The sequence below is a fragment of the Malus domestica genome, chromosome 01 (assembly GCF_042453785.1).
Source record: "Malus domestica chromosome 01, GDT2T_hap1".
Taxonomy (NCBI): Eukaryota; Viridiplantae; Streptophyta; class Magnoliopsida; order Rosales; family Rosaceae; genus Malus; species Malus domestica.
Window position 1 is genome coordinate 27,138,907 of NC_091661.1, and position 17,960 is coordinate 27,156,866.

Below are 17,960 nucleotides of genomic sequence, written 5' to 3' on the forward strand. Positions count from 1 at the left end.
TGGAGTTTTTATTTGGACTAAACAAAAATAATATGACAATATGAAGTAATATTAAGGGTTCGTTTGAAAAGTGTTTCTAAATAACTGAAAGCGCTTTTAGAGAAAAGTTAATGAGTTACAAAGGCAGTATTTCTTGCAAGAAACACTTGTTATGCCCTTCTTGTAGCCTTATAGGAAATACTTTTAAGTAATTTTCCATGATTTACTTGCATTTTTATTAACGCCTTCAAGTTTTTTAAACAGAAGTTATGAGTTGTAAAAAACCGAACTGAAATATGATGAGGGACAATGTTTTGATTTTGTCTTTGATTGATAAATGGTGGAAAAAACCTAGTACGTCCAATTGTTTGCAAAAATAAATTGTTAATGTTTGTTACGGAAAATTAGTTGTCATATTATTTGGAAGTAATTTCAAGTTGAATCGTTTGACTTTACAAACCTAACTATGACTACCATTTTTAGGGGATTGAGTTAGACCCTGCACCAAAATTCTGTGTTCGGTACTCTCATCCTTAATATCGCTTGTATCAATGAGAAAAACCGATTGGAGACATACAGAGTTTTAACTGAATGCAAGTTCTAAAATAATTTTGGTGATTGTGATGCTGAAAACAAAATAGCATTGAACATTATTTCCAAATTTCCAAATTTCCAATTGCATTCTAATGACAATGCTTAAACAGGTAAAAAAGAGTACAAGAGTTTTTTCATGGGGTTTGCACATCAAATTTCGACTCGGAGGATTGCCTAGTTTTCGTGTCGGATTGCCGGAATTCCTCTATCATTCTGACTACTTCATCCATGTTGGGGCGTGTTTCGGGCAATTTTGTTACGCATGCCAGAGCAATCTGCAGCATCTGCACCATCTCTTCTTCACTGTGTTGCTGTTTTAGAAGTTCCAAATCAAAAACCTCAGCTGTCCACTCCTCAAGCACAACAGATTTAACCCAACGCGGAAGATCAACCATGTTGATTATTGACTCAAACATGTAGTCAAAGTCCAAATCTTTGGGCTACTTTTGTGGTCAAAATTGTTGGATGGCATGCTACATGTGGGAAACCAAAATTGGATGCACTTATGCCTAATTCTTTTTGACTTGATGTTAGGCCTTTGGCCATTGATGTCTTTGAGAAGCTTTTCTTTAGCTATAAAAGGAGAGCAAGGTGTAGCTCATAAGCATGGAGAAGTAGAGAAGAACAAGGAAGAGAGAAAAATAGCAAGAAGCCATTTGGCATAGAGAAGAATTTTCTCAAATTGTCTTGTTTTGTATTTTTGGTTTTCTCTTCCTATTGTAAGTGTGAGAGCTTGGGGTTATTTGGGTCTTTGGGAAATTGAGTGATAAACACTATTGTATGTTCTCATTGATTATAGTGGAATACTCCGTCGTCTCCAAACTGGATGTAGGCATTGCCGAACCAGTATAAATCTTGGTGTTCTTGTTGGTGTTGGTTTTATTCTGTTCTGTTTTACTATTCACTTACAGTCGTACGCCGCTTCCGCACAACAAGTGGTATCAGAGCCCAGTTCCGTGAATAGTGTTGGCGCTACAGTTCAGTGAACAGTGAACTGTTACAGTATCTGTGAACAGTATTGTACCTGTGAACAGTGCCGTATTTGTGAATAGTGCCGAGTAGATGGCTGGAGATAAAGATGAATCTGTAAGGAAGGAGTCAGCATCGTCTTCGTCTACATCCAATAGACATCCAACCACTACTACAAGGTTAGAGGTTGATAAATTCAATGGCTCTAATAATTTTGGTATGTGGCAATGTGAAGTTATGGATGTGTTGTATCAACAAGAGTTAGATATGGTTCTGGAAGATAAACCAGAAGATATTGATGACAAGCAGTGGACGCGAATTAATCTTCATGCTTGTGCTGCTATTCGATCATTCCTTGATAAGGAGTTGAAATACCCGTATATGAAGGAAACTTCTGCTAAGGAGTTATGGACGAAATTGGAGGAGAAGTATATGACCAAGAGCGCAGAAAATCGTCTCTTCTTGAAGAAGCGACTCTTCCGATTTCAGTATCGTCCAGGTATCTCTATGCACGAACACCTCAATGATTATAATAAAATACTTGCTGATTTAGCAAACCTTGATGTGAAAATTCCTGACGAGGACAAGGCACTATGTTTGTTAAATTCATTGCCTGATGATTATGATCATTTGACAACTACTCTGTTGTATGGAAAATCCGAGGTGAAACTTGATGAGGTGTCTGCGGCATTGGTGAATCATGAGTGTCGTAAGAAGGAACTGAAGACTCACAATTCACAAACCGAGGCATTTGTTGCAAGGGGTCGAACAGAGGAAAGAAAATCTGGGAAGCGGGGAAAATCTCGTTCAAAGTCACGAGGGAAGTTTCCTGCTAAAGATGAATGTGTTTTTTGTCGCCAAAAGGGTCATTGGAAGAAAGACTGTCCCAAATTGAAGAACAAAGAGAAGGAGAAAGCAGGTTCTGAAGCAAATATTGCAAAATCTGGAAATGATGATGATTTCGAGTTTGCTTTGGCTAGTTCATATGCTGATGGTCACTCAAATGAGTGGATTTTGGATTCAGGTTGCACCTATCATATGTGTCCCATTCGGGAATGGTTTTCTAATTTCAAGGAGCTGGATGGTGGAGTTGTTTTGATGGGTAATGATAATGCCTGCAAAACACAAGGGATAGGCAAAATCTGTTTGAAGATGCATGATGGAACAGTCAGAGAATTAAGTGATGTTCGGTATGTACCGGATATGAAGAAAAATCTCATCTCACTGGGTGCATTGGAATCTAAGGGTCTCAAGATCACCATGGAGGGTGAAGTTCTTAAAGCTGTGTATGGGGCACTGGTGGTGATGAAAGGTATAAGACGAAATAACTTGTATTTCTTGCAGGGGAGTACAATTATTGGTGGAGCAGCTGTCACCGAAGCTGCTGACGCAGATAGCACAGACACCACGAGGTTATGGCATATGCGTCTTGGGCATGCTGGTGAAAAAGCGTTGCAAGGATTGGTGAAGCAAGGCTTATTGAAAGGTGCAAAGGCATGCAAATTGGAATTCTGTGAGCATTGTGTGTTGGGTAAGCAAACTAGAGTAAAATTTGGCACTGCTATTCACCACACTAAAGGCATTCTTGATTATGTTCACACTGATGTTTGGGGACCTTCCAAGAATGCATCTTGGGGAGGTAGCCATTATTTTGTCTCCTTTGTTGATGACTTCTCTAGAAGAATATGGGTGTACACCATGAAGCGTAAAGATGAAGTCTTGAAGATATTCCTGAAGTGGAAAAAGATGATTGAAACGCAAAGCGGTCGAAAGATCAAGACTCTCAGATCAGACAATGGGGGTGAATATAAGTCTGATCCTTTCTTGAAAGTTTGTCAAGATGAGGGTATTGTGAGGCACTTCACGGTTAGGGAGACACCGCAACAGAATGGGGTGGCGGAACGCATGAACCGTACTTTGCTTGAGAAAGTTCGGTGTATGTTGTCTAATGCTGGATTAGGCAAGGCATTTTGGGCTGAGGCACTCACTTATGCAAGCCATCTCATTAATCGATTGCCAGCTGCTGCGAACGAGGGCAAAACGCCCATGGAGGTATGGTCTGGTAAACCTTGTACTGATTACAAGTTTTTACACATATTTGGTTGTCCTGCTTACTATTATGTCAGAGAAAGCAAGTTGGATCCAAGAGCAAAGAAAGCTCTATTTATGGGCTTTAGCACTGGCGTGAAGGGATACCGACTCTGGTGTCCAGATGAGAAGAAATTTGTTGTAAGCAGAGATGTGACTTTTGATGAGGCTGCTATGGTTAATCAGAACAAGCATGAAGGTGAAACTGAAGCGACCAAAACCATGAGGAGCTCAAAGCAGGTGGAGTTACTGAAGACTCCAGTTGTTCCAGTAAGGTCTGATGTTTCAAACACTAGTCCTACAGTTAATTCTGATGATGAGGACGAGGATGATGAAGAGGAGGCACCTACCCAAGAGCCTCCACAGCAACAAGACTATATTGCAACCAGAAGATCGAGAAGGGAAATCCGAAAGCCTGCTCGATTTACTGATATTGTGGCATATGCACTTCCCGTTATTGAAGATGATATTCCATCCGCCTACAAAGAAGCTGTCATGAGTTCAGAGTGCGAGTTGTGGAAGAAATCTATGGATGAGGAGATGAAATCTCTTCATAAAAATAAGACTTGGAAGCTGGTTCAGTTACCAAAGGGGAAGAAAGCAATTGGTTGTAAATGGGTGTATGCCAAAAAGATGGAATCTTTGGGAAAAGACAATGTAAGATTCAAAGCCAGATTGGTAGCTAAAGGCTATGCTCAGAAAGAAGGCATTGACTACAATGAGGTATTTTCTCCTGTAGTAAAACATTCTTCTATTCGTATTTTGTTGGCTTTGGTTGTGCAGTTTGACCTTGAGTTAGCCCAACTTGATGTCAAGACTGCGTTCTTACATGGTGATTTGGAGGAAGAGATTTATATGTCTCAACCAGAAGGTTTTAAGGTTGCTGGGAAAAGCATTGTAAGTAGATATATGCATAATCCAGGAAAAGGACATTGGCAAGCTGTGAAATGGATTCTACGGTATATTCTGGGTACTGTGGATGTTGGTTTATTGTTCCAGCAGGATAAAGTTACTGGTAAATGTGTTGTTGGATATGTGGATTCTGATTACGCAGGTGATTTGGACAAGCGTAGGTCCACTACTGGTTTTGTATTCTCTATTGCTGGAGGTCCAGTAAGTTGGAGGTCGATTCTGCAATCTACAGTTGCTTTGTCGACTACTGAGGCAGAATACATGGCTGTGACAGAAGCTATAAAGGAAGCCATCTGGCTTCAAGGGTTGCTTGATGACTTAGGGGTTCAACAAGACCATGTGGATGTTTATTGCGACAGTCAGAGTGCTATTCATTTAGCAAAGAATCAAGTTCATCATGCACGTACGAAACACATTGACGTGAGGTTCCATTTTGTTCGTGAGATTATTGACGAGGGAGATATTCTTCTTCAGAAGATGGGGACCGCTGACAATCCTGCGGATATGTTAACGAAGCCAGTTTCGTTGCACAAGTTTAAGCACTGCTTAGACTTGATTGGCGTTTGTAAAATTTGTTGATTGCCCCATGGGGGATTGGGAGATGACTATTTGGAGTTCTACTTAGAGGGTTTGAGTCAAGGTGGAGATTGTTGATTATTGACTCAAACATGTAGTCAAAGTCCAAATCTTTGGGCTACTTTTGTGGTCAAAATTGTTGGATGGCATGCTACATGTGGGAAACCAAAATTGGATGCACTTATGCCTAATTCTTTTTGACTTGATGTTAGGCCTTTGGCCATTGATGTCTTTGAGAAGCTTTTCTTTAGCTATAAAAGGAGAGCAAGGTGTAGCTCATAAGCATGGAGAAGTAGAGAAGAACAAGGAAGAGAGAAAAATAGCAAGAAGCCATTTGGCATAGAGAAGAATTTTCTCAAATTGTCTTGTTTTGTATTTTTGGTTTTCTCTTCCTATTGTAAGTGTGAGAGCTTGGGGTTATTTGGGTCTTTGGGAAATTGAGTGATAAACACTATTGTATGTTCTCATTGATTATAGTGGAATACTCCGTCGTCTCCAAACTGGATGTAGGCATTGCCGAACCAGTATAAATCTTGGTGTTCTTGTTGGTGTTGGTTTTATTCTGTTCTGTTTTACTATTCACTTACAGTCGTACGCCGCTTCCGCACAACAAACCACGCAATCATAACCCGGATATTGAAGCGTGGTTTTGCCTGTCAGCCTTTCTAAGAGGAGCACACCAAAGCTATAGACATCAATTTGTGAGTGATTTTCCGCATGTCAGTTGCCTCTGGAGCGCGATATCCCATGGCCCGGGACATGGCTGGAGGGAAGTTCATTAGAGGACACAACCCTGCGTCCGAGATGCAAGCCTCGAGTTCTTGGGTGAGGAGGACGTTTGTGGACTTTATATTGCCATGGCTAGATTTTGAACCCTCGGAATGAATGTGGGCAAGTCCCTTGGCAATTCCGAGCGAAATCTTTACTCTTGAATCCCAGTCTGGTGGAGACCTCCCAGCATCACTGCTTCCTACAAATCCATCGGAACAACAACAACAACAACAAAGCTTTATCCATCGAAACAATGAAAATAAATTAAAGTAACTATAATTAGACTTTAGGATTTAGATTAGGCATCATACCATGCAAGTGTGCAAACAAGCTTCCTGTTGGCATGTAGTTGTACACCAAAGGCTTATCATCTTTGGAGAAATAATAAGCGAGAGGAGGCAGGACATTCTGGTGCTTCCCTACCCTCTCCACCACCTCCATATGCTGCTCAAACTCCCTCTTCCCCACCACAACTTCCCTCAACCGCTTCACCACAACCGTTGTTTCCTCATCCAATACAGCTTTGTAAGTTGTTCCGAAACTTCCTTTGACGAGAACTTCCGCTGACGCTCTCAGCAGATCCTCAAGATCAAAATTGTAATAGCAACCTTCAAAGAAGAACAGCTTGTTCTTCTCAGCCTCTTGCACTCCACTCCCAAAATCCTTAGGCATCTCACCCTTTCCATCACCCGCAGCCTTCCCTTTCAACATCCCGCCACCTACTTTGTTAGTCCGTTTCCAGCAGCATATGACAACAACCAGGACTAGAAGAATAAACACTGCAGAGCACCCAAATGGCATGACAATAATGGATCCCGGGCTGAGTATTTTTATGAGTGTAGCATGGTGATTTTTCAGAATGGTTGGCGAGGGTGGCAAGAAAGCAGAGGATGCAGAAGGGGTAGAGGAGGTGGTTTTAGAACAATTGTTGAGAGGTTCTCCACATAACTGAGGATTCCCAACAAATGAAGAGTTCGAATATTTTTCGAGGGAATATGGAACCGAGCCATTCAAGTTATTGTAGCTCAAATTCAAAAGCTTAAGTGCAGGGAGGTTCAGATTGGGGATGGCTTCAGAGATGAAATTGTTTTGGAGGCACAACGTAGTGAGGCGTGTAAGATTCTGGATTTTGGTTGGAATGCTTCCGGAAAAGGAGTTGAAGGAGAAGTCCAAGACAATGAGGTTGGGAGGCAGAGAGGCAGGAAGCATGCCGGAGAAATTATTGTGTTGGAGGTAAAGGTACTCCAAGGAAGGAATGGATAGGATATCAGAAGGCAGACTTCCATAGAGGAAGTTGGAGCGGAGGCTGAGGACTTGAAGAGTATGAAGCTTCCCTATACTGTTGGAAGGGATGGAACCGAAAAGTCCAATCCCCGGAAGATGGATGGCAGTCACTCGTTTTGTTTAGATTGCAAGTGATTCCAACCCAAGACATGCAAACTGGCGTGGAAGCATTCCAGTTGAGTTTTCGGATGTGGACAACGGTGGCAGCAAAGTTGAGGAGGGCTTGTCTATCCGAGTTCAGGTCAGAAAAAACTGAGGAAGGGAAAGGCGGAATAAGGAAAAGGAAGATAAGCGTGCAAATGGAGACCTGAAGCTTCATGATTTTCTGCTTAGAAAGAAAATGATACAATTAGAAAACTCCGAAAACAAAGTTAAGAATCATGCAGAAGGGATACAGATAGCAGCGAAAATTCATCTACATTTCGGGTTTAGGATGGCAAAGAGTGGCAAAGAACCACTCAATGACTTGGGAAAATCCCAGAGGATTGATCACAACTGTGTTTGAAAAGTGTTGTGCTAGATAAAACGCCTCGCTTTATGCCTTAGCGATTTCAAACTTCGGATCAAACACAACCCAAACAAAAAGGTGATAAAAGAAAACCCACTCAACTCAGCATCAAAGGTCACATAACTTGAGACAGATTCCATTAGGGATAAATAAATATGCTAGCTAGCCTGTCTTAATTCTTATGATTTGAATTTCTTTCAAAAAATTACAGTGGTTGTTCAAATACGAATTCGACGCATTTTTACCTACTAGGAAAGCACAGAAGATTAAAAACAAAAACATGGATTAGTGAAAAGTAATCTCTATATTTAGACGGATTAATCATGGGTTTTTTTTTCTTTTTTTTTTCTTTCTCAAATCTAATTATTACACACATAATTAAGCTAATAACATTATATAGGACACACCAATATCAACTTTATTTGTTCATTAATACTTATAAAGTCATTACACTAGAATTTTCTTTCAAAGAAAATTCTAGTGTATTGACTTTATAAGTATTAATGGCTTTGGTATTAATTAATGAACAAATAAAGTTGATATTGGTGTGTCGTCTATAATGTCATTAGCTTAATTATGTGTGTAATAATTAGATTTAAGAAAAAAAAAAAAAAGAAAAAAAAACCATGATTCCAAACCTCCACAAACCACAAACATGATTTCAACCAAATTTCTTCTTCTACTCCGCCAACACCAACTTCAGCCCATCTTTGCTTTTCACCGAGCAAGCTGCATTGTAGTCCGCCATTGGAATATTAGCATACTTGTCTGCCAGTTGCACCGCAAGCTCATCCTTCTGATCCCACCGCTTCCTTGCGGATTGGGAGCTTCTTGCTCTGGAGCCTTCTGTGGGGCAGATTGAGATGTGCTCGCCCCATGGTGGGTCGGTGCTACCATTAAGGCTTTCCCAAGACTCTCTACATGCGCATTGATAGATTTGCGTGTCTCTGCGGACTCCTTGGAGATCAAAGATCGTAGTGCTGCTATCTCTCTAGAAACTAGCACGCTGAGATTGTTGAATCTGTCCAGCAGTTGTTTTGAGATTTCTCGCTCTGATGCAAATTGAACATTAAGGCGCTCGACTGTCTGGGTGAGGGTGTTAACAATTCCCTCAAGTTTGTTTGCTGCAGACAATTGGTTTGCGAGAAGGACAGCTGACAGGTATATCGATACCTCGGATTGACCCCAATCTGTAGGGCTTGCACAGTTGAGAGTCCACATGTTCTGGATATGCAGATGGTCTAGCATGACTCCTTTCTCACTGGACATGTTTAGAACCATTGTCTCAAATTCTCCTTTATTCCCCCTTGATGGGGTCTTCTTGTAGGTGGGATCTGGATCTCGAGGTTGTCCAAAGAAGTCAAAAGCAATTCCCTTTGGGTCGGTAGGAGGTAAGACTGACTGGGATGGATTTGCCGCAGGAGGTGTCGGTGTGACTTGACTCTCTGTAGGATTGTTGACAGGTATCCCATACATGCTGACTGGAAACTCGCTGGTTGACGAGACAGGGCGATCCGCAGTTGCAGAGCTTGAAGTGGGCTGCCCAATCTGAGGAGAGGTTACCACCGGAGGAGTGGTTGGTGGCAGGTGCGGAGCACTGCCAGGGGCTGTTGTATTAGGAGGAACCGGGTCTTGATCTTGCCAGTTGAATAAAGGACTTGATACATCAGGCGCTAGCGTTATCTGAGGATACGAAATCTGGCCTTGTTTGACTGCGTCCAGCTTCTCCATCATTTCCTTTAGGACTTGTGCTGCAGCGCTTTCGTCTTCAGCAGTCGACATCCTTCTTGACCAATAAATAAAATTCTCAACAAGATACAAAACTTGACAGGTAGAACACTAACGGTGTTCCTCCTCATTAATCATGGGTTTAAATTAACTGGAAAATTTCATGGTTCAAACATATAGAGGAAAAAGGAATGGCATCTCTACCAACTTTTGTAAATTGGGAAAAGGCAAAATGCACCATCTTTAGTCAAAAGAAAAAGAAATAAAGAAAAGAGAGCTTGATCATCACCAAAATATAAGCTACAGTGAACCTTTTCCCCTAAAAGAAAAAAATTATACACTTCAAAGTTTAACACAAGTGGGAAAAGCAATCAAATATACAAAGCAAAATGGTGACAAAGATGGAATCCAAGAAGATAATCTTCCTAAAGAAAAAGGAAAAGAAAAACTAACGAAAATAATTTGAAAACTTTGAGTTTTAACAAAAATGTGTATAAGTGAATAGTATCAGAAGTGACTTTTTAGAGTACAAATATTATTTTCGTTAAACGTGAATAATACCGGAAGTGTTTTGTTAAAACTCCCGAATTTTACATGATTTAGTTGCCTTTTGTTGCAGGTTTGCTAAAAAAAGAACGTTACTTGGTTCTTTACCTGTAACGAGTCATTCATTTTAAACTGTCAATCATTTGCTGATACATATACACAATTGGAGAAGCACGAAAAGAAACGTTACTGCTGCTAAACTGTAAATTGAACAATCCCGAATTCTTACAGGTAAGAAGCCAAGTAATTTCCACGACGTAATTTTAACTTGGGATGATCATTCATGCATTTTGAGCCAAAGTGTTCCTGCAGATCTTACAAAACAAAAGTAAACTTAGTAAAGAACAATGCCAGAAATATCAACTCAGAAATATACAAATACACTGATGCGCTATAGAACTGTGGAAAAGAAGAACTTGTATCTAAAATTTAATCATATGTGGCTCAGAAAAAAAATCTACCTGAAAATCTGATCAATCTGTCACAGATTTCCGTGCTACTTGAAAGTCAAGGTGTGTGAAAATAGTTGAAGAGGCTGAGAGTGAGTGAGACACCAGTTTCTTGCACTTACTTTTCTCAGGACGAAAACCAATGGAAAATGAACTTATTATTTAAATAAAACGGGAATATAATTTTTATTTTCCCCTTAGTTTAATGAAAATAATAATAAATATACCATAATTGATAGAGAAACGGAATTTTTTGATAAATTAGTGATTTTTTTTTCATTTTAAAAAGGGGATAAGTGGGTGCCAAAGTTATAGCAGTCTATTATTTTAGGAGTTGTGAAGACTCACAAAACATTTTAACCTCTCTTGATCACCATCTTGTAGATCACCAACGTAAAAAATCAAACTTAGAACGAGTTGTATAGAATCAGGACTAGAATTCGCTCCGACCACTGAACCACCACGTAGTAATTAATGAATTGGTGATTGGAGGGTAAGAATGTGAGGTATGGAATATAAAGAAAATAATTAAAATATTATTAAATAGAGGGGTCAATTTATTCTTCAACAGTGACGTCGGCAATTATATATAGGAATAACAAACCAGAAAAGCTAAATGCAGCTTTAATATAAAATAGATAAATAAATATACTGCAATGGGGAACAGAATCCATGGAAGCATGCATCACTCAGAGTAAGGACTGAGGAGAGTTGGAATAGGGACTGGAGGGAGAGCAAACTGCTCCCATGTCATTGTCCTGCCTCTTACTCGTCATTTTATTTGGTATTGGTTAGGAGTTGGGACAAATCATTGTTGCACAATTCTTGCCACAAAACTCGCATACTGTGCGCGAAGAGATAAATTTTGGTAGGACTGTGGGATTGGGGTAGTTCTCACATTAAGTACCAGCTTGGTATTGTTGAAATTTTAAACAAAACTGGCATGCGTTTAAGTATTTGGCAAACATTTTAAATTGGTTTTTTTTTTCTTCACAATTTTAGGTAAAAAAAAATCAAAAAACTGGAACTGTAAAGACAGTTTTAGAAAACAGTTATTTTCATCTCATTAACGGGTGAACAGTAACATTTAAAATGAATTTTTCAAGATTACAATTATGCCCTCCTTTCTCTATACGCTATCAGTCTCGAACCAGATCTGAAATTTGGGGCATCCTAAGTGGATTAGTGAGAGGGTCAAGTGTGACCAAAATACATGATTTCTCTTTTTTTTTTTTTTTGAGAGGTGCCTTATATATGATTTTGAGAAGCATCCTACATATGACGTGATCAGACCAATTTTTTTCTCTAGTAGAAGGGCTTGTCCAAGACAAAACCTTTTAAAAAAAATTAAGATTCACACATCTTTAGTTACTATTTCAAATGTTTTTTTTTAAGAAACACGAGTGCTTATCTTTTATTAGAAACACGTCAAAATTTTCATAAAAATTTAAGTGCTTTAAAGAGCCCCTTCTTCAAACGGTATTACAAGCGTGATTGGTTTTATAAAAGTAATGTTGGAGATTGTGATGCTGAAAACACAATAGCATTGAACATTATTTCCAAATTTCCAATTGCATTCCAAAAACAAGATGACAATGCTTAAACAGAAAAAGAAAAGAAAATAAAATAAAATAAAGAGTACTGGATTTTTTTCATGGGGTTTGCACATTAAATTCCGACTCGGAGGATTGCCTAGTTTTGGTGTCGGATTGCCGGAGTTCCTCTATCATTCTGACTACGTCATCCATGTTGGGGCGTGTTTCGGGCAATTTTGTTACGCATGCCAGAGCAATCTGCAGCATCTGCACCATCTCTTCTTCACTGTGTTGCTGTTTTAGAAGTTCCAAATCAAAAACCTCAGCTGTCCACTCCTCACGCACAACAGACTTAACCCAACGCGGGAGATCAACCACGCAGTCATAACCTGGATATTGAAGCGTGGTTTTGCCTGTCAGCATTTCTAAGAGGAGCACACCAAAGCTATAGACATCAGATTTGTGAGTGATTTTCCGCATGTCAGTTGCCTCGGGAGCGCGATATCCCATGGCCCGGGACATGGCTGGAGGGAAGTTCATTAGAGGACTCAACCCTACGTCTGAGATGCAAGCCTCGAGTTCTTGGGTGAGGAGGACGTTTGTGGACTTTATATTGCCATGGCTAGATTTTGCACCCTCGGAATGAATGTGGGCAAGTCCCTTGGCAATCCCGAGCGAAATCTTTACTCTTGAATCCCAGTCTAGTGGAGACCTCCCAGCATCACTGCTTCCTACAAATTCATCGGAACAACAACAACAACAAAGCCTTATCCATCGAAACAACGAAAATAAATTAAAGTAAATATAATCAGACATTAGGATTTAGATTAGGCATCATACCATGCAAGTGTGCAAACAAGCTTCCTGTTGGAATGTAGTTGTACACCAAAAGCTTCTCATCTTTCGAAAAATAATAAGCGCGAGGAGGCAGGACATTTGGGTGCTTCCCTACCTTCTCCACCAGCTCCATATGCTGCTCAAACTCCCTCTTCCCCACCACAACTTCCCTCAACCGCTTCACCACAACCGTTGTTTCCTCATCCAATACAGCTTTGTAAGTTGTTCCGAAACTTCCTTTGCCGAGAACTTCAGCTGACGCTCTCAGCAGATCCTCAAGATCAAAATTGAAATAGCAACCTTCAAAGAAGAACAGCTTGTTCTTCTCAGCTTCTTGCACTCCACTCCCAAAATCCTTAGGCATCTCACCCTTTCCATCACCCGCAGCCTTCCCTTTCAACATCCCGCCACCTACTTTGTTAGTCCTTTTCCAGCAGCATATGACAACCACCAGAACTAGAAGAATAAACACTGCAGAGCACCCAAATGCCATGGCAATAATGGATCCCGGGCTGAGTTTTTTTATGAGTGTAGCATGGTGATTTTTCAGAATGGTTGGCGAGGGTGGCAAGAAAGCAGAGGATGCAGAAGGGGTAGAGGAGGTGGTTTTAGAACAATTGTTGAGAGGTTCTCCACATAACTGAGGATTCCCAACAAATGAAGAGTTCGAATATTTTTCGAGGGAATATGGAACCGAGCCATTCAAGTTATTGTAGCTCAAATTCAAAAGCTTAAGTGCGGGGAGGTTCAGATTGGGGATGGCTCCAGAGATGAAATTGTTTTGGAGGTACAACGTAGTGAGGCGTGTAAGATTCTGGATTTTAGTTGGAATGCTTCCGGAAAAGGAGTTGAAGGAGAAGTCCAAGACAACGAGGTTGGGAGGCAGAGAGGCAGGTAGCATGCCGGAGAAATTATTGTGTTGGAGGTAAAGGTACTCCAAGGAAGGAATGGATAGGATATCAGAAGGCAGACTTCCATAGAGGAAGTTTGAGCGGAGGCTGAGGACTTGAAGAGCATGAAGCTTCCCTATACTGTTGGAAGGGATGGAACCGAAAAGTCCAATCCCCGGAAGATGGATGGCAGTCACACTCGTTTTGTTTAGATTGCATGTGATTCCAACCCAAGACGTGCAAACTGGTGTGGAAACATTCCAGTTGAGTTTTTTGATGTGGACAACGGTGGCAGCAAAGTTGAGGAGGGCTTGTCTATCCGAGTTCAGGTCAGAAAAAACCGAGGAAGGGAAAGGCGGAATAAGGAAAAGGAAGATAAGCGTGCAAAAGGAGACCTGAAGCTTCATGATTTTCTGCTCAGAAAGAAAATGATACAATCAGAAAACTTCGAAAACAAAGTTAACGAATCATGCAGAAGGGATACAGATAGCAGTGAAAATTCGTCTACATTTCGGGTTTAGGATGGCAAAGAACCACTCAATGACTTGGGAAAATCCCAGAGGATTGATCACAACTGTGTTTGAAAAGTGTTGTTCTATATAAAACGCCTCGCTTTATGCCTTAGCGATTTCAAACTTCGGATCAAACACAACCCAAACGAAAAGGTGATAAAAGAAAACCTACTCAACTCAGCATCAAAGGTCACATAACTTGAGACAGATTCCATTAGGGACAAATAAATATGCTAGCTAGCCTGTCTTAATTCTTATGATTGACATAAGAAATTGATTTAATTTCTTTCAAAAAATTACAGTGGCTATTCAAATACGAATTCGATCGATTTTTACCTACTAGGAAAGCACAGAAGATTAAAAACAAAAATATGGACTTTTGAAAAGTAATCTCTATATTTAGACGGATTAATCATGGGTTTAAATTAACTGGAAAATTTCATGGTTCAAACACATAGAGGAAAAAAGGGATGGCATCTCTACCAACTTTTGTAAATTGGGAAAAAGCAAAGTGCACCATCTTTATCCAAAAGAAAAAGAAATAAAGAAAAGAGAGCTTGACTTCACCAAAATATAAGCTGCAGTGAACCTTTTCCCCTAAAAGAAAAAAATTATGCACTTCAAAGTTTAAAACAAGTGGGAAAAGCAATCAAATATACAAAGCAAAGTGGTGACAAAGATGGAATCCAAGAAGATAATCTTCCTAAAGAAAAAGGAAAAGCTCAATATTCTGTGAAAGATGGAGGGTTTGTTGTGTGCTACAGGTTTCCCTTGGTATTGTAGAAGCATGAAAAGAAAAGTTACTTCTGCTAAACTGTAAATTGAACAATCCCGAATTCTTACATGTCAGGAGCCAAGTAATTTCCACGACGTAATTTGACTTGCGATGATCATTCATGCATTTTGAGCCAAAGTGTTTCTGCAGATCTTACAAAACAAAAGGAACAGTGCCAGAAATATCAACTCAGAAATATACAAATACACTGATGCGCTATACAACTGTGGAAAAGAAGAACTTATATCTAAAATTTAATCGCATGAGGCTCAGAAAGAATCTACCTGAAAATCTGATCAATTTGTCACAGATTTCTGTGCTACTTGGAAATCAAGGTGTGTGCAAATAAGCAAAGTATAGGAGGCTGTATAGGGTGAGAGTAAGTGAGATACCATTTTCTTGCACCTACTTTTCTCAGGACTAAAACCAAAGGAAAATGAACTAATTATTTGAATAAAACGGGAATATAATTTTTATTTTCCCCTACGAAAATAAAATAAATATACCATAACTGATAGAGAAACGGAATTATTTGATGAATTGGTGGTTGTTTTTTTGTTATAAAAAGAGGATTAGCTGGTGGTGAAGCTAAGACAGTCTTTTTTTTTTTTTTTGAGTCGGGATGATTCGTAATAGCTTTTCAATTCCTAGTCATCATCCTATGATTCACTAGCGTTAGAAATAGAACTTCGAACCAGACGTGTGAAATATGAACCTAAAATTCGTCACAATCACTGAATCACTATGTGATGGTTAATGTATTGACGATTGGATTCGAGGAGTTATGAGGTAAAAATGTCAGTTATGCAGTATAATTGATATAATTAAATAGAGCACTCAACTTATTCTTCAACAGTAACGTCGGCAACGCAACAGAACATTTCTCAACCAGAAAAGCTAAATGCCGCTTTAATATAAAATAAATAAATATAGTGCAATTAGGAACAGAATCCATGAAAGCATGCTTCAGTCAAAGTAATGAATGAGGAGAGTTGGAAGAGAAACTGGAGAGCAAACTGCTCCCATGTCATTGTCCTGCCTCTTACTTGTCATTTTATTTGGTATTGGTTAGGAGTTGGGAAAAATCATTATTGCACAATTCTTGCCACAAAACTCGCATACAGTATGAAGTTATGAACAGATAAATTTTGGTAAGACTGTCGGATTGGAGTAATTCTCACATTAAGTACTAGTTAAGTATTGCTGAAATTTTTAAAAAAGTTGATGCCTTTTAATTGTTTGGTAAATATCTTAAATCGGCTTTTTCATCTCATAACACGGGTGAACAATAACATCTAAAATAAATTTTTCAAAATTCCAATTCTACCCTCCTTTCTTTGTAGTATTGAAACCAGATTTGAAATTTAGGGCGTCCTAAGTGGATTGGTGGGAGGGGGCTGGTTTGGTATTGCTGTGCTTTGAAAAAAAGCTGCTGTGAGAATAAGCGGTTGTGCTGTGAGAATAAGCGGCTGTGAAATAAATCAGCAGAGCGTTTGGTAAACTTTTTTGTAAAAGTGCTTTTGGAAAGAAAAGCAGTCTGATAGTGGGTCTTTTCATTAAAGGAGCACTGTAGCTCCCATGTGCTTTGAAAAAAAGCCAGTTTTCCAAAGCTGCAAATAGCAGCTTCAGCTTTTTCCTTTGATTTTAGCTTATTCTCACAGCAGCTTCCAAAATAAGCCTTTTTTTTTTTTCAGTTTACCAAACACCTAAAACTCTCACAGCTTTTTTTCATAGGTGCTTTTTTTTTAAGCACCTCACTCCCAAACTAGGTCTAAATGTGGCCAAAATACATAATTTCTCATGCTTTTTGTGAGGTGCCTTGTATATGATTTTGAGATGTGTTATACATATGACGGGATGAGACCAATTCTTTCTCTAGTATAAGGGCTTGTCCAGAAACAAAAACCTTTAAAACTTTTTTTTAAACACAATAAAAATTTCATCAAAAATTGAAGTGCTTTGAAGAGCGCCTAGCAGATACTTCTTCAAACGATATAACAAGCTTGATTAATTTTATAAAATGCTTTTAGTCATTCTAAAAATGCTTACAAACAACTTATAAGTTAGGAAGAGAATAATTCCCTTATACCCTAATAAAAGTATTGAATACCCTTGTAATTACTAATGGGAAATTTTTAATGTTGCTGCGTTGTTATGATGAATTATCAAGCATGATATTATAATTGGAAAGTGATTCTTTTCGGATTTCTTCCATCAAATTCATCCCATCAATCAATTTGAATCTTTAAAATTTGATTAAATAATTAAAAATATGAGATCTCTTTAAAAATTGTAATAACTTTAATCGTTTGATCAAATTTTAAAAATCTAGATTAATTGATAAATTTGATGGAAAGGATCCGAATCTCCTGATTTGACTTCAAACCCAACACTTTACACCACCAGAATTCAGAACCCTAATTAAATAAAAAGAAGTCATCAACTCTCAAATGGTAGGGTCCTTTATAAAGTAAAAGGGTCTAATTTCTGAAACTTTTTTCTGATGGAAAACATGGTCCCTCAACAGAAATTATATCATGGTAAGTTGTCTCTTCCGAGAGTTGGTAATTCCCAACAACTTCAGTACTAGTACTGCCAGGAAAATTGGAATACCAAACTCGTTATTCATAATCAACCATTAACTTTTTATTTTAAGTGCGTCGAATTTTAGACGTTTTATTTATCAATGAAAAGAAAATAGCAAAAGAATAATATCAAACTCGTCAATTAAATGAGTCAAATTTTATACATTTCAGTCATCAATGAAGAGAAAACCTCATGTGAATTATATGATACATCAAACGCATCATCTGTAATCAAGTATTGAATTTGACATTTAATTGAGCCGCATTGATTGATAAGAAAATATAGTATATGAACTAAAGACGAGGAAAGAGATTTGAACTGAAATCAATGTCACTGACCAAGACTAACCTAATTGTATGAGTAGTTTGCTGTTGCTGTTCTCGTATTTGATGGAAAGGGATCCTTTCCGGATCACTTCTAT

General features: G+C 38.9%; 1 protein-coding gene, 1 non-coding gene and 1 pseudogene across 3 annotated transcripts; 1 reads left to right on the forward strand and 2 right to left on the reverse strand.

Moving 5' to 3' along the window:
* Positions 1-632: 632 nt before the first annotated feature.
* On the reverse strand, positions 633-7,627 carry LOC103450775 (probable inactive receptor kinase At5g58300; annotated as a pseudogene).
* A 431-nt stretch (positions 7,628-8,058) lies between these two features.
* MIR7124B (microRNA MIR7124b) lies at positions 8,059-8,256 on the forward strand. Its single transcript, NR_121001.1, is given in 1 exon segment — positions 8,059-8,256. It is a non-coding gene; the product is annotated as a microRNA MIR7124b (primary transcript).
* A 3,675-nt stretch (positions 8,257-11,931) lies between these two features.
* On the reverse strand, positions 11,932-15,545 carry LOC103450776 (probable inactive receptor kinase At5g58300). Of its 2 annotated transcripts, XM_070825786.1 has the most exons (4): positions 15,238-15,391; positions 15,022-15,105; positions 12,780-14,079; positions 11,932-12,670 (listed from the first exon to the last, which is right to left on the reverse strand). In XM_070825786.1, exons 3-4 carry the CDS (start codon positions 14,071-14,073, stop codon positions 12,057-12,059), a joined length of 1,908 nt encoding a protein of 635 aa, XP_070681887.1. In that variant the 5' UTR covers positions 14,074-14,079; positions 15,022-15,105; positions 15,238-15,391; the 3' UTR covers positions 11,932-12,056. The 2 variants fall into 2 exon arrangements, with proteins under 2 accessions (XP_070681887.1, XP_028958358.1); XM_029102525.2 differs by having other exon boundaries at positions 15,022-15,545.
* Positions 15,546-17,960: the final 2,415 nt, after the last annotated feature.

Coding starts and splice junctions, on each gene's coding strand:
- LOC103450776 (XM_029102525.2), bottom strand. CDS start 14,073: ATGAAGCTTCAGGTCTCCTTTTGCACGCTTATCTTCCTTTTCCTTATT. Junction 12,671..12,779: donor CTTGTTTGCACACTTGCATG/GTATGATGCCTA, acceptor ATGAATTTGTAG/GAAGCAGTGATGCTGGGAGG.